Source organism: Rana temporaria, chromosome 2 (genome assembly GCF_905171775.1).
Source record: "Rana temporaria chromosome 2, aRanTem1.1, whole genome shotgun sequence".
In the NCBI taxonomy this organism is placed as follows: Eukaryota; Metazoa; Chordata; class Amphibia; order Anura; family Ranidae; genus Rana; species Rana temporaria.
Genome location: NC_053490.1, coordinates 379,767,498 through 379,795,372, shown reverse-complemented (window position 1 = coordinate 379,795,372; position 27,875 = coordinate 379,767,498). Strand labels below are relative to the sequence as shown.

The 27,875-nt window shown below is 44.2% G+C and overlaps 1 protein-coding gene across 1 annotated transcript; it reads left to right on the top strand.

Moving 5' to 3' along the window:
- LMOD1 (leiomodin 1) lies at nt 1-27,576 on the top strand. The gene is made up of 3 exons (XM_040337842.1): nt 1-1,022; nt 11,868-13,247; nt 26,721-27,576. The coding sequence occupies exons 1-3, from the start codon at nt 804-806 to the stop codon at nt 26,745-26,747; spliced, it is 1,626 nt and encodes a 541-aa protein (XP_040193776.1). The 5' UTR covers nt 1-803; the 3' UTR covers nt 26,748-27,576.
- The last annotated feature ends 299 nt before the right edge of the window (nt 27,577-27,875 follow it).

Here is a 27,875-nt window from a genome sequence, read left to right as displayed (position 1 = left end):
GTGGAGGGGGAGTGCCGAGGACAGAGTCAGCGGAGAAGACAATCCATGACAACACCATCTTCTCCTTGTTGCTGCTGGGGTACACACCTGCTGGGGCTCCCCAAAATCCACCAGCAGATCGCAGTCTAGGAGTTAGGAGGACCTTTGCCATAGTAGATCACAGGAGTTAGAAGGAGTCGGATCATTGCCATAGAAGATCATAGGATTTAGGAGGACCATTGCCATAGAAGATCATAGGAGGACCAGTAGATCATAGGGGTTAGGGGACCAGTAGATCATAGGGGTTAGGAGGACCAGTAGATCATAGGGGTTGGAGGACCATTGCCATAGTAGATCACAGGAGTTAGAAGGAGTCGGATCATTGCCATAGAAGATCATAGGGGTTAGGAGGACCAGTAGATCATAGGGGTTAGGAGGACCAGTAGATCATAGGAGTTAGGAGGACCAGTAGATCATAGGGGTTAGGAGGACCAGTAGATCATAGGGGTTAGGAGGACCAGTAGATCATAGGGGTTAGGAGGACCAGTAGATCATAGGGGTTAGGAGGACCAGTAGATCATAGGGGTTAGGAGCTCAGTAGATCATAGGGTTTAGGAGGACCATTGCCATAGTAGATCATAGGAGGAGGACCATTGCCATAGTAGATCATAGGAGGAGGACCATTGCCATAGAAGATCACATCGCGGCTATGCTCCAATCCTGATCTTCTTCTCCATCATTGAACGTCTTCCTTGTATAAGGGCTTTGCTCCTGTATACTCCGGATCCGAGCTCCTCTCTGCTTTGTACACAGAGTCAGGCATCATGTCCAGGGTGGCCAAGTACCGGCGCCAGGTGAGCGAGGACCCGGACATAGACAACCTGTTGTCCACCCTGTCCGCGGAGGAGATGGAGCAGCTGCACAAGGAGCTGGATGCTGGGGACCCGGATGCCGGCGTGTCTGCGGGGCTCCGCAGGGACCAGACCGAGAAAGCATCCAATCAGAGGGAGGCGGAGAGGGAGAAACAGGCACAGGCAACCAAGGTAAGGCTCACCTACCTAACTTGCCCTCTGGAAGGTTTTACCCCCCCCCCCCCTTCCATGAACATTCCATGTTTGGCTATTCAGCACTGTGCTACTTTAAAGTTATTTTTTATTTTGGGCCAAATAAATTTGTTTTATTGAGCCGATAACTTTGAGTTGTCAGTAATGTGGACACATAATTACAACTTACTATTTACTGCAAACATAACTAGACTGACATTATTTATAGAACTGGTATGTGTTTGTTTCAGCCGGAACAATTCCCTCTATCGCTTATGTAAAGCCAGAACAGCAAAAAAAAAAAAAAAAAAACCTGGCAGGGATTCTAACCCTTTCCTTAGCCTGACGTATATTTAATACGAGTCTATTATCTTGCCTAATAAATCAGTACAATGAGGAGACAAGGCAGATAGTGAGAATTGGATGCTGTGGGAAAAATACTTAGTATATTGCTGCTCTTTTGTGAAACCCCCACTAATTGATCGCTGGCCTTTTTTAACCAGTTCCCGACCCGCTCACGCAGACATACCGCAGCAGAATGGCTCTCCTGGGCGGCTCTAGATCGTCCCATCCCCCCACAGCTAGAACACACAATAGGAAACACAGTTAACCCCTTGATCAGCCCCCCACAGTTAGAATCACTCCCTAGGACACACTTAACGCCTCCCTCGCCCCCTAGTGGTTAACCCCTTCCCTGGCAGTGACATTTACATAGTAAACAGTGGATAGTTATAGCACTGATCGCTCTGTAAATGTCAATGGCCCCAAAACTGTGTAAAAAATGTCCTACCTGTCCGTAGCAATACTGCAAAAAATAGCAGATCACTGCCATTACTAGTAAAAAATAATAATAATAATAAAAACAGAAAGATTTAGGGACTTTTTTTGATTGTTTTTACTGGTATTGGTGGCGATCTGTGATTTTTTTTAGCAGGACTGTGACATTGCGGTCAACAAATCGACCCCAAGTGACACTTTTTGGGGACCAGTGACACCAATACCATGATCAATGCTATAAAAATGCACTGATCACTGTATACATGGCACTGGCAGGAAAGGAGTTAACACTAGGGGATGATCAAGGGGTTAACTGTGTTCCCTGGGAGGTGTTTCTAACTGCATAGGGGAAGGGCTGCCTGGGAGAAGAGAGAGATGCTGTTCCTGATCACTAGGAACAGCTGATCTCTCTCCTCCCCTGTCAGAATGGGGATCTGTTTGTTTACATTGACAGATCTCCGCTCTGGCTCTCTTTTTTGCGATTGCAGGTGAGTGGAAGACATTGAGTCCGCCATTTTTGATGCTTCTGCGATGCTTCGGTGGTGCTTCAATCATGCTTTAGTGGTGCTTTAATGAAGCTTGGCAGATGCCCTGTGTGTGTTAATATCTCATACCTGCAATGCCTTCAAAACAGAGCAAAGCTGAAGTAAAGCCTCTCAAAATCTGCAGGTGCTTCAAGCAAGCCTTGTCATAGACTTCTATGGAGACTTTAAAGTCACTTTGAAGCACCACTAAAGCGACATGATGTATAATGTCCGCCTGTCCATATTTCAGGTGGACCCAATCGGACCACACATTGTTCTCTATGGAGCGACAGATGTCAGCGGGCATGTGTCCGCTGACACTCGCCTACATCTGATTCGGTCTGGTCTGCTTAAAACAGCCGTCCAGCAGATCAGATGACAGTCGGATGGAAACGGACAGGCAGTGCGTTTCCAGCTGACCGCCTCATAGAGAACAGCAGGCTGTGTCCGTTTCCGCTCCGACCTGTCACCTGCCTGCTTAGCGGGGATCAGCGGAGAGATCCCAGTTGAGCAGGAGGCTCTGCTTGATGGATTCCGCTCCATATGAAAAGGGCCTTATCCTCATATCCTGACACTGACCTAGATCAAACCCTGATCTAGTTATTTGTTTATTGATTTTGTTATTTATTTACTTTACACACACTGTTCTTTTGTAACATTTTTCTCCTCTAGACAGGAGAAAAAGATACAATGTATCTGTCTCCATTCAAAAGCAGAAAACACACAGGGCAGACTGTACTGTGACTGATCACTGTGACAGCCAATCAGAGGCTATCACAGCATTAATGTGATTTAGGACTGTGTTTCCCAATTGGTAGTACTAGACTCGGAACTCTTGATGAGAGGCCGGCCTCTGTGCGGGGAGTGCGCTGTGCAAATTGCTCTCAGCACAAACACAGAGGTGCATATATTCAGCCCAACAGATAAAGACCCACTTTTGTGAGGCCGCAAATGCATACGGATGACAGAAAGGGGTTCAATTATAACTAAAGGCAAACTTTTTTCTCTTTTTTTTGTAGTTTTGGACAAAGTGTTCAGGTTTTCATTGCTTGGTTGGTCCCCTTTAGTGAGATTTACCGTCTATATTTGTCCTGTTTACAGTTATCACCAAGAGTAAACGTGAAAGAAAATCCCAAGTTTTGGGTTATCACCAGAACAAGTAAAGAGGATCATTTAATTGGGGAATGGAGACAGTGGGGCAGATTCACGTAGAACTGCGGCGGCGTGACGTATCTCATTTACGTTACACCGCCGCAAGTTTTACGGGCAAGTGCTTGATTCACAAAGCACTTGCCTGTAAAGTTGCGGCGGCGTAGCGTAAATCCCCCTGGCGCAAGCCCGCCTAATTCAAATGATCCGGGTCGGGGGCGTGGATCATTTAAATTAGGCGCGTTCCCGCGCCGAGCGTAGTGCGCATGCTCCGTCGGGAAACTTTCCCGACGTGCATTGCGGTAAATGACGTCGCAAGGACGTCATTTGCTTCAAGGTGAACGTAAATGGCGTCCAGCGCCATTCACGATTCACTTACGCAAACGACGTTAAACTTTAAATTTGCGACGCGGGAACGACGGGTATACGTAGCATTGGCTGCCCCTGCTAATAGCAGGAGCAGCCTTACTGAAACCCGACGAACGGAAACGACGTAAACTGCGTACGCAGGGCTCGCGTAGGGTTGTGAATCGGCGTTAGTATGCAATTTGCATACTATACGCTGACCACTACGGGAACGCCACCTAGCGGCCAGCGTAAGAATGCAACCTACGATACGATGGCATAAGAGCCTTATGCCAGTCATATCCTAGGCTGCAGTCGGCGTATCGAGCTCTCTGAATCAGTAGCACTCGATACGCCGGCGCAACTAAGCAATTGCGCTGCGTAACTATTGTTACGCAGACGCAATTGCTTTCTGAATCTACCCCCATGGTGACAAGGGATTTTTGCACTTTGGAGGAATTTCCTCTTACCTCTTGTTTTAGCTGTGGGACAGGAAGTGAAAGTAAAATCTCCCCTAAAAAGACACTGATGACAAAAATAAAACTGCTTAGGGTTATAATCCTTACTTACTCATATATTAATTTCCCCATTGTATTTCAATTATTTACAGTCTTCTATTAATCGAAACAATCCTGAAGTTTGTAAACTTACTTTGTGAAGATCCCCACATATTTTCGTCCTTGTTACTAACCCAAGACCCTGCATTCACTATATTTGGTCTCCCGCAGTACACAGAACATGGAAATTATTAATTATGGAATGGACGTCGGGACAGCGTAGAATTTTCCGTCATTTGCGTAAATCGTTCGCGAATAGGGCTTTGCGTAAGTTACGTTCACGTTGAAAGCATTGACTATTTGCAACGTGATTTCGCGCATGCGCACTGGGATACGTCCACGGACGGCGCATGCGCCATTCGTAAAAAGCGTCAATTACGTGGGGTCATACCAGATTACCATACAACACGCCTACTCCAAGCCTACTTTGAATTACGCGGGCTTACGCCGGCAGATTTACGTTACGCCGGCCCGCATATGGGAGCAAGTTCTTTGAGGATACCCTAGGAGCCACTCTGATTTACGGCGGCGTAGCGCATATGAGATGCGCTACGCCCGCCTAAATATACGCCCATTTTTGTGGATCTGACCCAAACTCTCTAGAAATACAAACCAAACTGAGCATGTGCAGAGTGCCTCCAAGGCTCTGTTCTATCAGAAGAAGGATTGGGAACAATGCAAGAGAAAGTGGATCAGATAAGACAGGATCAAACAGCCTTTTTACACAATGCAGAGGATTAACCCTTTAGATTACACAGTGGGTATAACAAGCATGCTTTAGTGCATATACAGACTGATTTTACTGTTGTGGGTTTAGTAACACTTTAAACTCTGTGACATGTATTCACTATACCCCGTGAGTAGGAACTGCTGTGTCACACATTTCACAGAGCCTGCCTTCTGATCTACAGATGTGCTGAGATGAGGAGTTTCATGAGACGGAGTCAGTACAGGAATCATTGCTTGCAGGCAGCAATGTACCATGGGATATATAGTCCTTAGAAATGGAAAGTAAACAGCAGAGGAGAAGCTGAAAAGCATACAGGGAATCCAGGAAGTTGTGGAAAGAGACGACTAGCAGACAAGCAGCTTTCACAACATAAAAATAGATTTTTCTAGAATGCTTATAATGGGCTGTCAAATATGGCTATTGTTTATATTGTTATTACAATGCTGATGTTAAAAAATAAAGTGTGTGTGGGGACCATAGATTTGCTTTAAAGCGGGGGTTCCACTCGCGATTTTTTTTTTTAAGTCAGCAGCTACAAACACTGAATCTGCTGACTTTTAACAATGGCACTTACCTGTCCTAGGCGCCCGCGATGTCGGCCCCCCCTCACTAATGGAAACAGGCAGCGGAGCCTTGCGGCTTCACTGCCTGTTTCCTACTGCGCATGTGTGAGTCTCGCGGCACTTTGTGAATGGGCGGCTGCTCAGTTCCCAGAAGGCAGCGCGCCCCATTCCCCAAGAGACAACGCGAGGATGAAGACCAGCCGCGGACTAGGAAGAGGCAGATTAGGAAGATCCGCATAGCAACCACAATTTCTGGTAAGTAAAACATTTTAATTTTTTTTTTTTTTTGTAGGATTTTGGTGTAATTTTTTTTTTACGGTGGACCTCCACTTTGAGAAAGGTGAAGCACAATACATTTAATTTATTCTTGGTCACATATACAAACGTTTAAAGTAATTGTAAAGTAATTTTTTTTTTATACTTCCCTGCTCTGTGCAATGGTATTACACAGAGCAGCCCCGAACCTCCTTTTCTGGGTTCCCCTTATTAATGCTCCAGGCTCCTCCTCTTCTGTGTGTGCCTCCATGGGAAGTCACTTCCTATGATGTGACACACGTGGGCTCAATCACACAGTGTGGCTTGGTCCCACCTCCGGCTCTATCCTCACTGGATTTGACTGAGAGCGGCAGGAGCCAATGACTCCTGCTGTTTTCAGCCAAGCCTGTGAGAGCAGGGAGAGAAGACTTTTAGATGGGCACAGCACTGGATTAATACAGGAGTCAGGTAAGTATTTGGCGGGAAAAAAGTTGCGCTATATATATAAAAATCTTATGCCCATAAACATGTGAGTGAATGATAAACACAATGATATATGCAATATTCAAATAACATACAGTGAAAATCAATAACATGTGCATAAATGTGAAAAGGAAAATTGAATAAATACAAAAATAGAGTCCAAAATGAGACCAAAGTAAGGAAGGTCTACCCAGTGTGCAAGTGATCCACAGAACAGTGCAGTAGATGACGACAAAAGAACCTCCACCACCATCAAACACTGACCCTTACCAGAGCCTGAGATCTCAAAGAGATCAAACACAGCAGAGATATAGGAAACCAGCCATCATTCACAGTTAGAATGTAATGGGAACATCCGTCAGGGTAGATAAAGCAAACGGGTCTTCACCAGGATCGTAATCATCAATAAATATCGGCACTCAGAGATATGCAAAAGAACCAAGGGAGACTTGCATAGTGTAAAATCTCTTGGGTGTTTTAATAGGTAAAAGGAATGCGAACTTACATCATTCAAGTGGTATTCAAGCATAAAAACAGATTAGCCGGCCGGCTGTCAGAAGCGTGTACCCGTCTCTTCCGGGTCTTGACACGTGATGCGGTGACGTCAGAACGCTGCCTCCCAACATTTCGTCTCTATTGGGACTTGGTCACGGGATGACCCAATAGAGACGAAACGTTGGGAGGCGGCGTTCTGTGGTGGAGGTTCTTTTGTCGTCATCTACTGCAGTGTTCTGTGGATCACTTGCACACTGGGCAGACCTTCCTTACTTTGGTCTCATTTTGGACTCTATTTTTGTTTTTGTATTTATTCAATTTTCCTTTTCACATTTATGCACATGTTATTGATTTTCACTGTATGTTATTTGAATATTGCAAATATCATTGTGTTTATCATTCACTCACATGTTTATGGGCATAAGATTTTTATATATATAGCGCAACTTTATCCCTTTCTTTATATGTTTTGATGTTGTATAACATTTTTTGAGTCGCAGCTCTAGTTAAATTAATACATTTTTTATGTACGGTATGCGCAATTTTTTCCACCATATAAGTATTTGGCGGGGGAGAGAGAAACGGGCACTGAAAGGTAAATAACCTTATGACTTTAGAACCACTTAAAAACAAGCTATTTACTTCAAACAGTTTTAGGGGAATTTATATTTAAAAAAAAAAAAAGATTTTTTCACATATTTGGAAGCTTGATGTGAACTCGGGTTTGTTTTACACTTTAGTAAATCCAGTCCATGATCATGTCACTTAACTACACATTACACTTTAGTAACTCTGTTCCATACCCACGTCACCTAACTACATATTACACTTTTGTAAGTCCAGGGCATGACCATGTCACTTAATTGCAAATTACACTTCAAGTGGATCTTTACTTCATCTGAGCGCCACAATCCAAAAACAGTATTTAATTAATTTTTAATATTTAAAGCAAACTCATCCATCCATCCATGTCTCCATGCTTTATATTACTGATAAATCACATTGACCCCGCCCGTCCTCCCCCTGTATTTCTGGCATCTTGAGTAAGGGCAAATGATTCATGTAGTGTAGTACAGTGGAACCTCAGATTATGAGCATAATCCATTCCAGGAGAATGCTTGTAATCCAAAGTACTCGCATATCAAAGCAAGTTTCCCCATTGAAGTCAATGGAAACGAAAATAATTTGTTCCGCATTGACTTCAATGGCATGCAATACCGCGTGCGGCTAGAGGTGGGGGGCGCCGCAGAGCCTTGGGAACACACGAAAGAGGCCTGAGGACAGCTCGGCTGACCTCGGCAAACATCGGAAAGCCTCGGGAACGGCGTATTTCCGAGTCTTTCCGATCATCTCCGAACGGCACCGATCGACTCCGACCAGTGCCGTTTGGCTCCACTCAGCTGATCGGCTCCCATGCCCCCTCCACCTCAGGCCAAGCGTGATACTGCACACCGCTTTGGCTTGAATCCTGCTAATTTTGCCAGACAACACTCGCAAACCGAGTTAGGATTTAAAACAATACAGTGCTCGTATTGCGAAACGCTCGTTAACCGCGTTTCTCGCAATCCGAGGTTCCACTGTATTTCTTAACTGGAATCCATTTGCTCTTACCTGCTTACATGCATGCATAAAGTATACATTTTGAAACAAGAAAAGCTGCTCCAGGTGAGCGAGTCTCTGGTTAATCCCCACACACACTAGTAAGGTGCTAGCCCAGATCGCATGCTGTGTAATATGAAGAAATAAATCCTTTTATTGAAGCTTTATATGACAAGTGGTTGACAGATGGAGCAGGGGACAAAGAGGTAGATGCATTTCGCGCAAATGTTAGCACTTAGACAATACAGCCTACATCATTCAATCATGCGTAAGAAAAAATACTTGCATGCGATTGGATATGTTTTGCGAAGTAAATTTTCACTGCATTCACTAAGCTAAGGCAAAATTCCCTTACAAAGTGAACAGCCTATTTTCTTTTACTAATTCAACTACTTTGTACCTTGTCTTATCCTGATGATAAATATGCCACTGTATGATTAGAACTGGACAGGGTTAATCTGATTATATTACATCCACTTCCACCAACAATGTTTAGATGAAACGTTGGTGTTCACATGTACGAGTGATAGGACTGGATCATGTTGATTCTTTCAATTAAAAAGTTAGTAGTGTTGGTGATGATTCATCAAAACTAAAGCAAAAAAAACAAAAAAAACAACAACTGAAGTATCTGCTAATAGTGACCGTCCTTTTTCTGGAAAAAAACAAAAAATTCTGATTGGTCTCTGTGCACAAAAACATACCTTTTAGAAAATTGGGCTCTCTGCAGCGTTATGCCATAATATGCTAGTATGCACCACATACTAGCACATTATGACAAACTTACATCTTCACCCGGTCTTCCTTCTAGGTTTGTGGGCTACGGATGTATGATTGCCCAGGGCCGCAATGACATCACTCCCACGCATGTGTGCGGGAGCCCTGGTCCCAAGCTCTGTGAAAGCGGGGCCTCACGATCCTTCTGACTTTTTTGGTACAGCACGGGTATGCTGTCCCTTCAGAGCGCATGTGTTGGGGATGTCACGACTGCATACCGCGTGAATGTCTTTTAACCACTTGACGCCCGCCTATGACAGATTGACGTCGGCAAAGTGGTTTCAATATCCTAAGTGGACGTCATATGACGTCCTCAGGATATTGAGCGGCTGCGCGCCCCCGGGGGCGCGCATCGCGGCGATCGTTGTTGCAGGGTGTCAGTCTGCATACCGCGTGACTTGTGGTTGGGGCGCCCCAACCACATGAACATATTCGCCAGCACACCATGGATTGTAGATTACGTCCAAAAATGTATTGCAAAAGAAGCATCATAGAAAGTGCAAAGTTTCGAGGCCACGCAGGGCCTCTTCGTCAGGCGAGTGATAAAGTGAATCAGTGCATCAACATTACATACGTATTACATCATATGTAATGTTGATGCACTGATTCACTTTATCACTTGCTGGTGATCGCTTCAGCACCCACTCCTTTCCTATGAACTGTTTTTCTAGGAACGTGTGCGATTGGAATATTGACTAGATTGTGTCGCCCCCAAGTCGCGCAACATGAGAAATTACATGTTAGTCAATGAGAGCCGTCTTAATGTACACTACTGAAGTCGCCCCGACTTCAGAAAAGGTTTCTGTACTACTTCATGGTGACTTCTAGGCGACTTGTACCCATTGATTTCAATGGAAGTCGCCACCAAGTCGGATCCCCTGTCTTAACTGAAGCAACTTTCCAGGAAGTGAAAATAGTTTTCTAAGGAAAAACCCCTCCCTCCAACAGAGCAGATTATTATGTGATTGGCCACTGACAAAGTCGCCTGTCCTGGAGGCGACTTAAAGGCACGTTGTAAGTTGCTCCAAGTAGCGCTGAAGTTGCGCTCAAGTGGTCTCCAAGTTGCAAGTTGTAAAGTCGCGCTGGAAGTCTTGTTGCCCCAGTGTGAACCGGCACTTAGAGTTTTGTTTTTTATAGGTGGCCGCTCAGATCATTACATTTTAAACAAATTGATTTAAAGCGTAGCTCCACCCTAAAGTGAAACTCCCGCTGATCGGAACCCTCCCCCCCTCCGGTGTCACATTTGACACCTTTCAGGGGGGTGCAGATACCTGTCTAAAGACAGGTATTTGCACCCACTTCCGGCCACACAGTCTCGGGTAAACTGCAGGCATGACGTCACCTCCAGTCCCACCCTGTTGTGTTCTGAGAACACTCTGCTCCCAGAACACAGCGGGAGCCAATTGGCAGGCGTAGCGCGACTCGCGCATGCGCCGTAGGGAACCGGGCAGTGAAGCTGCGGACGGCGCTGGACTCCAGGACAGGTAAGTGTGATAATATTAAAAGTCAGCAGCTGCAGTATTTGTAGCTGCTGGCTTTTAATATATTTTTTTTTCAGCGGACATCCGCTTTAAAGACACGTAGCTGGATTCACGTAGATCGGCGCATCTTTGTGCTGGCGTAGCGCATCTCATATGCGCAACGCCGACGTAACTCTGAGAGGCAAGTGCAGTATTCACAAAGCACTCGCTCCCTACGTTGCGCCAGCGTAACATAAATTAGCCAGCGTAAGCCCGCCTAATTCAAAGTAGGAAGGTAGTGGGCGTGATACATTTAAATTAACCGTGACCCCATGTAAATGAAGGGCCGAACGTAAACTATGCCCAGCCCCATTCACGTACGACTTACGTAAACGACGTAAAATCCGACGGCTGTTCCGTCGTCCATACCTTTGCATGGGATGCGCCTCCTATAGGTGGAATAACTTTACGCCGGACGTACGCCTTACGTAAACGGCGTATACTACTGCGACGGGCGCAAGTACCTTTGTGAATCGGCGTATCTCGGTCATTTGCATATTCGACGCGTAAATCAATGGAAGCGCCCCTTGCGGCCAGCGTAAATATACGCCCAAGATACGAAGGCGTAGGAGACTTACGTCGGACGGATGGAGCCAAAATTCAGGCGTATCTTATTTCAAGAATCAGGCGCATAGATACGACGGCGCATCAGTGCACTTATGCGGCGTATCAGAAGATACATTGGCGTAAGTGCTTTCTGAATCCGGCTAATGCTGTATATCTGTGTGTTAGCCATGTTGTTGTATTTTTTATTTTTTTACTGTACAATATATTTAGTGTCCTCAAATCTGTAATTCGTAGACAAGAAATATAATTTTTTTATTGGTATCTGACATCATACATTGCTTTCCACTAGTTATCTATACTTCATTGTAAAGAACCTTTGAAAAACCTCTCTTTTTTCCCCTCTGTCACAGTCTCTTATTTGGTGATGAATTGTACAAATAGAAAATCTCTGTAAAGAAATAACATAGAAACAGACATGAGATACACGCATGTTACAATACAAAGACAGAGTTTCTACTTATTATGTTCTGTACATTAAAAATATTTTAAATGCCACTTTTTTAGAGTGAAAAATCTCCACAGAAGACACAAGAAGAGAAAAAGAAGGAAGAAAGGGGAAAAGAGCCTGGTACCGCAGGCCTAAGCAAAACACCAGAAGACAGCAAAGCTATGGCAAAAAAAGACACAGACAAAGCAAGGGATGATCGAGTTAGCAAAATGAGGGAGAGATTTAGACAAGAAAAGAATATTAGTGCAGTGGATAAGGAGAAGCTGGAAAAGACACCCTCTAAAAAACAGGAAGAAGAAAAGAGTGCAAAGCAGACATCGAAGGAAAAAGTAGTAAAGGAAAGCACTGAAGAGAAAACAGAGAAGGTTGTTGAAAAGTCAGAAAAGAAGGAAATGGCAAAGCTTCAGTCTGAAAATAAACTGGATAAAAAAGTAACTCCAGACAAAACTCAGGAGAAACAAGATAAAGCAGAAAGCGTCCAAGCTAATAAAAATATTTCAGAGGAGAAGCCACCAGCTGAACAGGAAAAGAAGAATGCAAAGAATTCAACCCAACAGAAGACTGAAAATGGAGCTAAGAACACAACAGAAGAGAATAAGGATGATGAGGCTTCAAAAATCTTTGATGAACTTCTAGAGAAAGTGAAAAACAATGAACCAGAATTGATAGAGCTCAACCTGAACAATTCAGAGTGTATAACCATAGACACCTTAATGAGTTTTACAGAGGCTCTAGAGTTCAATACCATAGTTAAGATATTTTCATTAGCGAACACACGTGCTGATGACCACATTGCTTTGGCCATTGCTGTTTTGCTCAAATCTAACAAGACCATTCTTAGCATCAATCTGGACTCCAACCACATTACAGGCAAAGGTATACAGGCTATTTTCCGAGCTTTGCAGCACAATGATACACTTACAGAACTACGCTTTCATAATCAGCGTCACATATGTGGAGGGAAAACTGAGATGGAGATAGCAAAGATTCTAAAGGAGAACACTACTATTTTAAAACTTGGGTACCATTTTGAGCTAGCTGGTCCCCGCATGACTGTCACTAATTTGCTGAGTCGCAACATGGACAAGCAAAGGCAACGTAGAATGGCAGAACAGAAAGCATTAAAGGAGGCTGAGGGCAAGAAGAATTGTTTAGAAGTTCCCAAGGTAGTTCCTCCCCCAAAAGAGCCCCCAAAACCAGCAAAATCAGTTCCAAGCAAGGGCAAAAAGGATGCCCCCAAAAAGGGTGGGGTACCTGCCCCACCTCCTCCACCTCCACCAATGGCACCCTTGGCACCCCCTCTGGAAAACATTAGGAACTCTTTGTCCCCTGCATCTCGAAGAAAGATAGAAGAAAAGGCAGGACCCGCAGAGAAGAACACAAGAGACAAGCTTTTGGAATCAATTAGGACAAGTAATGTCAAACAGCTAAAAAAGGTAAGAGGCATAATACATAAACATAATTTTAGAGATAACCTGCAGGTTTTTGCAAAGAATAGGCAGAATTAATGTTTGCACAACCCCAGCATGGCCAGTGTGTACTCTAGATGACAATACTTTTATTATAACTGAGTTTTGTGCATCAGTTCTCCCTCTGAAGAAAGTACTACCCAGGTCACATTGGAAGAAAACAAATTGTGTTGGGCCACACATCAAATATACAAAACCATGGGCTGGAGGTTGTGCAGCTCTAATAGAACCCTCAAAGAAACTGATATTGCCAAAGCTTTTTCTGACACAGCACACATATGTGTTCTGTGATGTTCTCCACATCATTATTTTATTTAACCATTAAAAAACTGAAGCTGTCAGTTGAACACATGGTAGTTAGTAAACATATTACTACTATGTGCATTCTTTATAGATGTATTAACAAGTATTAAATGGATGGGTGTATCCCTTCTATATGTAATTATATTTTATGTTACTTAATGTCATTATAAATAGTCAGATGATTTTGAATTTTCATCAGTCTTATTGGTATGATCAAGCAAATTTTTTTTTAACGCTGTTTGAATCACATAATTAGCTCCATTGTTTAAATCTATTCTAGGTAAGTTCAAATGTTAATAGGTGTAACGGATCCCCAAATGGGACAGGGGTTAAAGCCGTTTAAGATATTCCATTCCCAAACCCAAGACAGCTACCGACACTCCACAGTCAGGCAGACGAACCCCAATAACAAGACAACACAGCTCAGTTTGAGGTTCCACACGAATAGACCCTTTATTGAGAAAATCAGGCTCTTATATACAGTTAGGATACTTCAGTCCAAATGAACAATGACCCAACTCCACCCACAACATCATACAATGGTTCCTAACAAGCCCCCTCAATACACATCTTTTAGTCAGACATTCTGACTCCGGCTCTGACATAATTTACATGAGCTAATTAACTACAGCTGATAATTCAGACACCTGACCTTCAGGCTATCTGCTAACTCACAATACACATGTATCATCAATAGACCTTCACACAATACAGGATCAATTAGCACAAGCCATCCTAGATTAATTTACATCACACCAGACAGACAGATGGCTTGAGTTGATGACATTAACACCTAACAGTATGTGTCCCCACATTATGAATGAGTCACTTTTTCAATTAACCTGTTGAGTTCAGAATCAACAACCAGTAATAGTTCAAGATATCCTGGAATATATTATGAATTACAGACCCATGTTAAAGTAATCCAAGATATATTCTGAATGTCCATTATTTCCTGGCTCATACTTTGTAAGAGCTTCTGGGTTCCACAGGCCCTCCCGTTACAATAGGAAAAGTGTAATAACATTTTATGTAAAAAAAATAATCATTGTTTACACATTTGACTTGTGTACAATATATAAGCGTAGTTGTGAAATGCTATTTTGAACATGAAATGGTTCCATTGGACCTGCTTTAACCAGCAGGTAAATGCAGATAAAGAAATGGCAAAACATATCAGAGGCAAGATTCGGTATTCAACACCACATCCCAGTTTTACATTCATTAGACTATATCCAGCTAGAGAACTGTCATCCACACTACACCAATGAAATAAATTGGAATCTGCTGGCCTCCATTTGACATGCAATTGAAATATATGTAAAAATTCAGGAAAACAACACTTGCCTAAGGCCTCGTGCACACGACCGTTTTCCTCGGCAAAATCCATCAAGAAAAATGCTGGCAGAGCATTTTTGCAGAGAAAAACGGCCGTGTGTATGTTTTTCGTTGTGGATCTCGACGAGAAAAAAAGGGAACTGTACCAGGCCACATGCCCTCAACATGGGGAGGATGTCAAGGGCCTCATCCCCACAACCCTGGCCAGTGGTTGTGGGGGTCTGCGGGCGGGAGGCTTATCAGAATCTGGAAGACCCCTTTAACAAAGGGACCCCCAGAACCTGGCGCCGCCCTATGTGAATTGGTAATGGGGTACATTGTACCCCTACCATTCCACGAAGGAAGTGTAAATAGTTGTAAAAAACACACACACACACACCGTGGAAAAAAGTCCTTCAGTAAAAAAAAACAGCAGTGGTAATCCACTCTCGATCCCGGCTCCCCGCTCCAACGTTGTCTGTATCCAGCGACGGGTGATCTCCTCTCCGGTCCAGCGATGAGAAGATCGTCCGGGATCCAGAGCGCAGCATCGCCGGCCACCTCTCTCCACCGGAGACAGCCCGGCGAATGACGCTGCTGAAGCTGTGACATTTCTTGTATTGGTGAGGCGGGGCCACCCGTCACGTGACCCTGTCCCCCTCTGACGCACCCTCTGCTACGTCACTGGGGAAGCCCAGGCTTCCCCCTTGCGTCAGAGGGGGCGGGGTCACGTGACAGGTGGCCCTGCCTCACCAATATAAGAAATGTCGCAACATTGGAGTGGGGAGCCGGACCGAGAGTGGATTGCCACCGCTGGATTTTTTTTCCACGGTGTGTGTGTGTTTTTTACAACTATTTACACTTCCTTCATGAAATGGTAGGGGTACAATGTACCCCATTACCAATTCACATAGGGGGGGCCAGGATCTGGGGGTCCCCTTTATTAAAGGGGTCTTCCAGATTCTGATAAGCCCCCCGCCCGCAGACCCCCACAACCACCGGCCAGGGTTGTGGGGATGAGGCCCTTGTCCCCATCAACATGGGGACATCCTCCCCATGTTGAGGGCATGTGGCCTGGTACAGTTCAGGAGAGAGGGGGCCGCACTCTGTCCCCCCTCTTTTCTGCGGCCGGCCAGGTTACGTGCTCGGATAAGGGGTCTGGTGTGGATTTTTGCAACTCCACACCATTTTAAAAAAAAAATTGGGGTGGCGTTCCCCTTAAAATCCACACCAGACCTGAAGGGTCTGGAATGGATATTTGGGGGGAACCCCACGTAATTTTTTTTTAAATTGACGGTGGGGTTCCTATTAATATCCATACCAGACCTGAAGGGCCTGGTAATTGAATTTGGGGGGACCCCCACACTTTTTTTTTTTTTTATGAATGAATTCTCTCTGAATTGCCGGGAGCCGACAATTCATTATAGCTGCAAGTCAGTTTTAAATGTCTTTTTTCTTTCAAAAATGACACTTTGTGCAGTGACAGTTCTAAGTACGGGAAACATGCTCTATTTTACATGCTCACTTTACACACACCCCCCCCCCCAGGTACGAAATTTAAAGGAATATTTCACTTTTATTGTTTCACTTTAAGCAATATTAAATTCACTGCTCCCGAAAAAACTTCCTTTTTTAAAACTTTTTCTTGCATTGATACATGTCCCCTGGGGCAGGACCCAGGTCCCCAAACACTTTTTAGGACAATAACTTGCATAAAAGCTTTTAAAATTAGCACTTTAGATTTCTCCCATAGACTTTTCGAATTTGTCGTGAACACCCCAAATTGTTCGTTGTTCGCCGAACAGGCGAACAGGCAATGTCCGAGTCGAACATGAGTTTGACTCAAACTTGAAGCTCATCCCTAGTAAGGAGTACAGAAGGGTAGCTCAGATACAGTAAGTGTCTTATGCTATGTAATCTGGTTTACTTTGGTTTTGTTTTGTTCACTGTGACAGGAGTGACTTTGGGTCGGGGGTTTGTGGGACTTGCCCTGGAGAGTTCTGTAGGCTCCTTGTCTAGCTTCCCCAACGCCTCTTATGTGTAAATCACCCTGTGTCTCCAATAGGGGCACAGGGTGAATGAGAACCCCAGTCTGATCTGCGCTAGTCAGACTCAATGCTGTATACATTGTATATATTGTGTGTATATTGTGTGTTGTGTGTAATATTTGCTGTGATGGTTTGGGGTTCTATTGTCTATTGTGGCTGTCTGCCTCAACTATTATGGGATGTGTAAGTGTCTTGCTGTGAGGTAGAGGGAAGGAGACAGCCAGACTAGGGTCTGAAAGGTCATGCCTATGAGTCACCTATGCTGTCTAAAGGATTGCTAATTAGCTCATGGAAATTAGGTTTCTAGTTCAGTCTTTATTGTCACCCTTATATATGTATATATTTGTGTGAGATCTCAAATAAAATGTTAGTCCTGATGTACTCCAAGACTGGTGTAGGCTGTTGGTTTTTACTCTACACTGAGGTGTTGTCTAGTGATCTTGGAAGGTGCTGAATCTGGACAGAGGAAGCATTGACGGCGGACCTAGATCTGTTTGAGGACAGAGGGTTTGTCACAACTGGTTGGCAGCAGCAGGATCGTGCTTCCTGGCTGTGAAGACCTCCACCAGGTTCCAAGATCGGATAGCAGCCTTCAGTCACCCCAGCGGAAATATGGATCTGGCATCAGAGTTCCCAGGGCTACTGCAGATCGTCCTATCAGCATACACCACACCAGGTCTGTGTCTGCGGATGAATACCTGGAGTTCAGGCAGCAGATTCAGGTAAGGCACTGGATTAGATGCCTCCAAGTGGCTGGTATGCAACAAGGCAAGTGCTTTCCAACCCCAGAGCAGCAGGCCAGTGAACAAAGGGAGTTACGGATGCAATTCCTGGGAGAGTGGCTCCAGGAGCAATGGGTGACTGAGTTGGACAGGCTGGTCCAGCAGGAAATAGAGCTGGACTATCGGTATCGGGCTCTGCAATGGCACGCAGAGGAGGAATATTTAGAAGAGACAACAGAATGCTCTCCGGAGGGATATGACTTTGGTGGCCCTGGATTGCTGTGGGAGAGCCTTACAGATTGTTTTGTGTTTGGCAATGAAGGGGAACCTACCCTTGAGGACCTGCAAGAACACAGAGAGGCTATGCTCGGTTTTGCAGGGGCCTCAGAGCTTGTTAAGGAAGGAACAGCATCTGGAAAGGGCATACAGGAAACTGCTAGAATGCGTTCAGCAGTATGCCAGAGAATCGGCAGTGGAAACTCCTGAGATTGCCGTCTCCAAAGCTGAAGTGCTGACAACAGGGCAGAGCTGTGCTGACAACAGGGCAGAGCCCTGCTAACCTCTGCCCAGCACCTACAGTGGCTTCAGCCTTCTTGAGAGAAGAGGTAGCTGGCCTTTCTCCCACAACACTGACAGGGACATGGTATTTTCTGCCAGCAGCATCTATGGAGTTACAACAAACTTCTCCAACTAAAGCGCTGGCAACCAAACAGAGGGTCCAAGACCTCTGTCCCACACTTTTAGCAATTCCAGGGACTGGGGATTTAATAGATGTTTCTGTAGAGGAGGAGCCACCTAGCAAACCCCCAGCAGAAGTGCTGGCAGCAGGACAGAGTACTGCAGACCCCTGCTCCACACACATGGCAGTTTTAGAGGCCTGAGGTGAGGAGGTGGTGTTTCTTTTTGAATTGCAGAGATGCAGGGAGGGGAAGCTGCCATTCCCCCTCCCCAACAAGTATTTTTGAACCTGGGAGACAATAACAGAGACAGGGAGTTTCAGCAGCAGACGGCGCCCCAGAATTATGACACCAACCCAGCTGAAGTGCTGGCAACAGGACAGAGGGTCCAAGACCTCTGCCCTACACCTGAAGAAATTCTGGAGGCCCAGGGTGAGGAGGTGGCAGTCTGTCCTGAGCTGCAGATCATTATCCAAGGAGAGAATGCAGTTGTCACCTCACAACTGCAGCTTGATCTGGTGTCAGTGGATGGGCATGTGGTCCCCACTAACAGAAAACCAGCAGAAGTGCTGGCAACAGGGCAGAGTGCTACCAACCTCTGCCCAGCACAGAAACAACTGTAGAGTTCCAGGGAGCTGGGGCAGTCGGCCTCTCTCCCCAACAGTTAGCTGTAGCAGATGATGTAAAGAAGTTCCTACTCCCAGCTGAACTGCTGGCAACGGGACAGAGGGCTGCGGGCCTCTGCCCTCCACTAACAAAGAATGGACTTCCTATAAAAGTGCATGGGACTTCAGTCTCCCCCTGTCTACCCCAGGGATGCTGTGCAGTCGGCCCAGATCCTCAACAGCATGATGGAGTGAGCCCAGTCACCCTGTCTTCTCTCCAGCAGCTGAAAGGACTCCAGGGAGAAGGGCCAGTCCAGGTCTCTCCCCAGCGGCGGGAATGTTCTCTGAGAGAGTGTATATTATGTGTTGGCTGTTGTGTAATATTTGCTGTGATGGTTTGGGGTTCTATTGTCTAACGTGGCTGTCTGCCTCAACTATTACGGGATGTGTAAGTGTCTTGCTGTGAGGTAGAGGGAAGGAGACAGCCAGACTAGGGTCTGAAAGGTCATGCCTATGAGTCACCTATGCTGTCTAAAAGATTTGCTAATTAGCTCATTGAATTTAGGTTTCAGTCTTTATTGTCACCCTTGTGTATTTATTTGTGTGAGATCTCAAATAAAATGTTAGTCCTGATGTACTCCAAGACTGGTGTAGGCTGTTGGTTTTTACTCTACACTGAGGTGTTGTCTGGTGATCTTGGAAGGTGCTGGATCTGGACAGAGGAAGCATTGACAGCGGACCTAGATCTGTTTGATCACATTTAGGCTTTTGTGTTTTTCTGATTTATTAAAAATGTCTGCAAAATGTCAATTGCCGTTGCAGTCGGTATCATTTCGGTAATGTGTCGGCTCCACCAACACCCTCCCACTGTCCAGTACATAGCAGGAAAAAAAGAGTGGTCGTATCACCCAATTTTTCTTTCTGATTTCAATGCAGAAAACGTTTGATAAATGTTACAATAATGGTACAAAATTTGCACAGCAGATGGGGTACAGGATTATAAAAAGTTGGATAGCTGCATATTGGAATTTAGCTTTAGGCTGGGTTCACACTAGTGCGAATTGGATGTGGTTTTCCAATTTGCATAGCTGGAGATCGTGACGGCTCTCTATGGAGTCGGTTCACACATCTCCGCAGCGACTCTTGTGCAAATTGCACAGGAGTTCTGTGTGTCTTTTGGTCTGTTTCAGGTCTGAATTCAGGCCAAAATTTGGGCTGAAATCCGACCTGAAAACGGTGAATGGAGCTGGTCCAACATTTCTAGTATTTGAAATCCCCACTCTTCTCCCTTATTTCTGTGCAGCGCTTCTGGGATGGACCAGAGCAATTCTGATTTGTCAGTGAATCACTTGGTCCGTCTCAGAAGCGCTGCACAGAGAAGAGGGACAAGAGCAGCCCCCGGACTGCTGGACTGGCTGCGTGGGCACTGAGAGCTCAGCATTCCTGGATGTAAGTGCAGCAGGAATAGGGGGGGGGGGGGGGGGGGGGTGTATAGTGTTAGTTTTTTCTGTAAAGCCTTTAAGCCATGTCACTGCTACATAAGCACATAATCCATAAACCCCCAAAAAAATAATCCTTCCAGTAATTGTCATGTAGCGTTTGGAACTAGGCAGGCACAAAACATTTGTTATAAGAAAGGCACTTTAAAGCGGAACTTTACCTACAACAACTTGGTAAAAAATAATGTTCTTTAGTATGGACATACATTTCACATTAATGATTGTGCTACCAAAATTAGTGTGTGCTATAAATTGCCTCTAGCATTGCCCCTGTTTGTTCTTGCTGGAGGCTGACACTTTGCTAAAGCCCAAAGCCCCAAGCCCCTGAACAGCAGTAAATCATAAAGCAGAACCAAACCTGTTGATTTAAAAAAATGAAAAATTGTATTAAATACTTACCATAATTTTCCTTTCCTGATGCCAATCCATGACAGCATACATATGATATAGCTCCACCCCTATATCCACCCACAGAATCTGTCCAAATCTATAAAAGTGAAACACATGCCTCATGGACTCCAGCAAACACCAGTTCGGGTGTGCAGAGAGACACATGCAGCATGGACTCCAGCAAACAGACACCAATTCAGGTGCACCACATGAGGTTCTGATGTCTCTAGTTAGAGAATTCCTCAGCCCCAAAAGACCACCTCCCCACCTTGTTGGTGCATTTAGCAACCTAAGATCTGGGACTGCACAGGGGGAAGGCTGAACCCAGATGGACATCGACACAGTCGGCAGGTAGGGACTTATCGTAACATCACGGTCATGCAGGTGTATATCTTGAGGACAAAAAGGAGAATGAGGGAGGTTGCTCTCAGTCAGACTTTTATAGATTTGGACAGGTCCTGTGGGTGGATATTGGGGCAGAGCTATATCATATGTATGCTGCCATGTTGGTGTCAGGAAAAACAGTTCCATTCCTGGAATGCTGGGATTGCTAACTGCCCCTCCTGCTTATGTCCTTAACCAAACTGTTTAACAATCAAATGGCTGGTGTCATAACTGATCAAATGTGCAGCACCATGGCAGTTGCAGATCAAACAGAAGCAGCTTCCTTGGCTGTAAAGGATAGGAGTGTTTAACTCCGCTTTAAGGCTGGCACCAAATCAGCAGACAATCTTGGCAGTGCCTAAAAATGGAGAGCAACTGAGCATGTGCAGAGTAGGGTGAAACAGTGTATTACTTTATTTTAAACAGTATAGGCACTTATTTTTTTATGTTTTACATAGATATACCTGCAAAAGGTGCCAGCCTGAAGTGACCTAGCAGGACTTAATTTTCTGACTAAAGTTCCACTCTAAGGTGTGGACATAGGGAATCTAAGGCCTCGTACACACAATAGATTAACCAGAGGACAACGGTCTGATGGACCGTTTTCATCGGTCAAAACCGATCGTGTGTGGGCCCCATAGATTATTTCACCATCGGTTAAAAAAAAGCCAACTTGCTTTAAATTTAACCGATGGATTCCTAACCGATAGGTCAAAACCGATCGTTAGTAGGCACGAACCATTGGTTAAAAATTCAGGCATGCTCAGAATCAAGTCGACGCATGCTTGGAAGCATTGAACTTCACTTTTTTCAGCACGTCGTTGTGTTTTACGTCACCGCGTTCTGACACGATCGGTTATTTAAGAGATGGTGTGTGGGCGCGACGGACCATCAGACAGCTTCATCGGTTAACCTATGCCAACGGTCCTTCAGACCGTTCTCATCAGATGGACTGATCGTGTGTACGAGGCTTAAGAGCTTCATTCACACCTGTTAGGTAACTAGGGGAAGCTTTCCAGGTAAAATTGCCTCTATAATTATAGTAGTAGCATTTATAAAATATACATTTTTTTTTTTAAAGGACATACAGTACATTTTTTGTGTCAAAACCAGCATTCCGATGTTAAATTCTTGAGCAACATTCAACATGATAAATGTATTAAAGGCTATGATAATCCTTCCATCGCTGTACTATATTCCAAATCCTTATGAATTCCATTTCAAATTAAAAGAGCAAGATAACATTTTTGTACAAAGAAATACGAACATTGCTACATGATATGATATATTATGGGAGAAAAGGATTACATAAAGAATTGAGGAGGTTATAATATATTAATGTCTCTGTTCATGCATAACTCAATAGAGGGAAGGTAATGCAATACATCAGACTACAACCACTCCTCAGGTTACTTGACCTCAGCATTGTATGAACCCATGGATATGTAAGCAATCTTTGACCTCTCTAGCAGCTGTTAAAGTACTTGCGTATTCGCACTTGTTCTTTTGGTGTTGCTAGTATACCACTGAACAAAAAGCTTGCATATATTTATGTTCTACAAAATAATTTTTATTTAGATTTAAAATGATGTGTGTTATGCAGAAAAGCAAATGTAACTACTGATGATCACATGCAATTTGAAGCTGTTAGGAGCCTCCTTACCCGCATGTCCGATAATAGAATTAGCATCCTTACCAAACAGCTACTGCAATAAAATATATTACAGAATAGACACCTGTAGAATGTATTTTTTTTAAGCTAATTTAGAAAGGTTTGCTTTCCATTGAATTCACAGTTTTTTTTCATCAGAGCTTAACTGAACAAACTAAAGTTACATAGTTACTGTTGAAGGTTGAAAAAAGGCACAAGTCCAATCTATGTGTGTGATTATATGTCAGTATTACATTGTATATCCCTGTATGTTGTGGTCGTTCAGGTGCTCATCTAATAGTTTTTTTAAACCATCGATGCGCCCCGCTGAGATCACCGCTTGTGGAAGGGAATTCCACATCCCTTGCCGCTCTTACAGTAAAGAACCCGCTACGTAGTTTAAAGCGGGGGTTCACCCAAAAATAAATTTTTAACATTACATTCAGCCAAGTTGTCCTAATGACAATCGGCTGTTTTTTTTTTTTCCGTACATACCTTATTTCACCGCTGCTTCCGGGTATGTCTTTTCCGGGACTGGGCGTTCCTATCTGATTGACAGGCTTCGACCGTCGCATACTACGCGTCACGAGTTGCCGAAAGAAGTCGAACGTCGATGCGGCTCTATACGGCGCCTGCGCACCGACGTTCGGCTTATTTCGGCAAGTTGTGACGCGTAGTATGCGATGGTCGAAAGCCTGTCAATCAGATAGGAACGCCCAGTCCCGCAGAAGACATACCCGGAAGCGGCGGTGAAAATAAGGTATGTACGGGGAAAAAAAACAGCCGATTGTCATTAGGACAACTCGGCTGAATGTAATGTTAAAAATTAATTTTTTGGGTAAGCCCCCATTCACATCTAGGCGTTTTTACGCCTGTAGTGCTACGCCGCTGCCGCCAGAGGGATGAGAACACATGTCCCTCTATGGAGATGGTTCACATCTCCACGCCGGACGCCTGCCGCCTGAAAAAAGGTCCCGGACCTTTTTTTCAGGCGGCTTTCGGCGTTCGGCTAGGAGATGGGAAGCATCTCCATAAAGGGGGTCAATCTGGGACACATCTAGGCGGACAATACCGGCGTTTTTTTCCGCCGCAAATCGCGGTACAAGACGCTGCTATTTGTACCGCGATTTGCGGCGACAAAACGCAGCAAATTTGTCTGCCTAGGTGTGAATGGAGCCGAACCTCCACTTTGACCACTTGACAACCGGGCCTATTTTGGCACTAGGACAACTTGGCTGAATGTAATGTTAAAAATGTATTTTTTGGGTGAACCTCCACTTTGACCACTTGACAACCGGGCCTATTTTGGCACTCTCCGTCATGTAAAAATCACAAATCACAAATTAATCAGAACCCCCAAACATTATATATATTTTTTTTTAGCAGACACCCTAGGGAATATAATGGCAATCATTGCAACTTTTTTTTCTCGCACGGTATTTGCGCAATCATTTTTCCAACACCTTTTTTTGGGGGAAAAAAAACGGTTTCATGAATTAAAATAACAAAACAGTAAAGTTAGCGCACTTTTTTTGTATAATGTGAAAGATGATGTTACGCCGAGTAAATAGATACCTAACATGTCACGCTTTAAAATTGCGCACACTCATGGAATGGCGCCAAACTTCGGTACTTAAAAAACTCTCCATAGGCGACGCTTTAAATTTTTTTTACAGGTTACTATTTTTGAGTTACAGAGGAGGTCTAGGGCTAGAATTGTTGCACACGCTCTAACGCACGCGATGATACCTCACATGTGGGGTTTGAACGGCGTTTACATATGTGGGCGGGACTTGAATGCGTGTTCGCTTCTGCGCGCGAGCTACCGGGGATAGGGGCGTTTTAAAAAAATATATATTTCATGTTATTTTTATTTTACTTAATTTTTTTATTTTTACACTTTATTTTTTTATCACTTTTTTTCCTATTACAAGGAATGTAAACAACCCTTATAATAGGAATCAGTGTGACAGGTCCTCTTTATGGAGAGATGTGGGGTCAATAAGACCCCACATATCTCCTCCAGGCTTACAAGCATGAAATCGGTGAAAAAACATTCACCGATCTCACACCGACAGCCGCGATTGCGGCTTTGTTTACTTCCGGGTACCGGGCGTGACGTCATAACGTCGCGCCCGGGCCTCCGACGGTCATATAGAGGACTGGTGACCATCTGTTCACCAGTCATCTCTATGCTTCTCCAGCCAGCCCCGGCCGATTCGCTCTCCGGGCCCCCGATGGCACGGGAGAACCCGGAGAAGCACCGGATGGCGGCAGGAGGGGGGATGTCCGCTCCTGCTGCCTATAAGAACGATCAAGTGGTGGAACTGCCGCTTTGATCATTCTTATTGTGCACAGAATCGCCAGCTGAAGACGGTGATATCTGAATGATGCCTGTAGCTGCAGGCATCATTCAGATATTACCGCACAAAGTCAAGGACGTAATTTGACGTTCGGCGGTTGTAAAGTAGTTAAGGTTAAACCTCTTTTCTTTTAATTTTAATGAGTGGCCATGTCTCTTGTTAAAGGGGTTGTAAAGGTACAATTTTTTTTTCATAAATAGCTTCCTTTACCTTAGTGCAGTCCTCCTTCACTTACCTCATCCTTCGATTTTGCTTTTAAATGTCCTTATTTCTTCTGAGAAATTCTAATTTCCTGTTCTTCTGTCTGCAACTCCACATAGTAATGCAAGGCTTTCTCCCTGGTGTGGAGTGTCGTGCTCGCCCCCTCCCTTGGACTACAGGAGAGTCAGGACGCCCACTAACACACAGCTCCCTTCTCTATCTGAAACGTAGAGAGCGTACTGACTCTCCTGTAGTCCAAGGGAGGGGGCGAGCACGACACTCCACACCAGGGAGAAAGCCTCGCATTACTGTGTGGAGTTACAGACAGAAGAACAGAAAGTGAGGATTTCTCAGAAGAAATGAGGACATTTAAAAGCAAAATCGAAGGATGAGGTACGTGAAGGAGGACTGCACTAAGGTAAAGGAAGCTATTTAGGAAAAAAAAAACTCCCTTCTGCAAAAAAGTTTTATCCCTATTGTGGGGTCACCAGTACGGCATTTGTAAATTGAAATCATTTCCCCTCTCAAGAGTCTCTTCTCCAGAGAGAATAAGTTCAGAGCTCGCAACCTTTAATCATAACGAATATCCTCTAGACCAGGGATATGCAATTAGCGGACCTCCAGCTGTTGCAAATCTACAATTCCCATAATGCCTCTGCCTCTGGGTCTCATGCTTGTGGCTGTCAGAGTCCTGCTATGCCTCATGGGACTTGTAGTTCTGCAACAGCTGGAGGTCCACTAATTGCATATCTCTGCTCTAGACCCTTTATTAGCTTTGTTGCCCTTCTTTGTACTCGCTCCATTTCCATTACATCCTTCCTGAGGACTGGGGCCCAGAACTGGGCAGCATACTCTAGGTGCGGCTGGACCAGAGTCTTGTAGAGTGGGAGAATTATAGTTTTCTGTCTGTATTTAAAGTTAGAAGCTGATTGGCTACCATGCACAACTGCGCCAGATTTTACACTCTCCAGTTCTAGTAAATTAGTGTTCTAAAGCAGGGGTCTCCAAACTTTCCATTACAAGCGCCATATCATATATTTTACAAATATTTGCATTTTATAAATGAATAAATTCAAATTTAAATGAATGAATCAAGTTTTACCCCTTACATCTGAGTCCCCTTACATTGGATATACAGTTAAAAATAGAAAAAAATATATATTTTGTTTACATTAATATGCCAGTACTAATATTGTACTAAGCTGATTATGTGTGCATGAATATAAAACGTTTAAAAAGATGGCAAATTCTCTTTTAACATCATTTCTCCTATTTTATAGGTGGAGGTGCCAAAATGGCTGAGGTAAAAAGAAGCGCGAAGCATACCAAAGGGAGCATCTTTTTCTCGATATGAACATCTTAAGCATACCCATTTGTTTTTCTAAATCCACACCTGTTTTTTATGCTTCTTAGGGGCTAATTACTGTCTTGGCTGCCTTGGCTACCCAACATTCCTTATAAGCGCGTTTCCTTATTACCGTATTTCTTGGGGGGGTTTGACGGCTGTTTACCAGAGACAAGAAAAGGATATAACAGGAGCTAATATCATGATCAGGATCTCTTGGAAGTTAAAATGAGTAGTATTTTTTAATAAAGCATTAGATTTTAATTTTATGAAACATTAATGCAATATATTTTTCCAGCCCTAAAACAATGGAGGAAAAAAAAGTGAATTTTTAGTAGCACATAGACTGAATGAAGGTTTTCTGCAATGATGCTGTCCCATTTATTTTAAGCTTTTTTTATTAATATGAATATTGGCTGGGATGGGAGGGCCTGAAGGCAGCAATAGTTTACATACCCTTAATACAAATATTTACTAATGGCATGCAGAGCTTCCAAGTACGAAACCCAATAGTTTGTTATTTTAGAAAACAGACAGGATCAAGAAGGGATCAGTGAGAAACGGGAATCATTGTTCCAAAGATATACTCGAGATTGTAGTGCTGTGCAATCACATATGTCAATAAATCAGAAGCCATTTTTAATCACCTTAGGTTGATCATATAAGGGCTATTTAAACACTAATATGAATCTTAAAAGATGCTTTTTCACCTAACAAGTCCATAAACACTTAGGGCCAGATCCACAGAACAATTACGCCGGTGTATCTACAAAACAAGATACGACGGCATCTCGGATGGATCCGTCAGGCGTACGTCGTAGTACGCCGTCGGATCTTAGGTGCAATATTTCGGCGGCCGCTAGGTGGCGTTTCCGTCAAATTCCGCGTTGAGTATGCAAATTAGCTAGTTACGGCGATCCACAAACGTTCGTCCGGCCGGCGCATTTTTTTACGTTGTTTGCGTTCGGCTTTTTCCGGCGTATAGTTAAACCTGCTATTATGAGGCGTACTCAATGTTAAGTATGGCCGTCGTTCCCGCCTCGCATTTTGAATTTTTTACGTCGTTTGCGTAAGTCGTTCGCGAATGGGG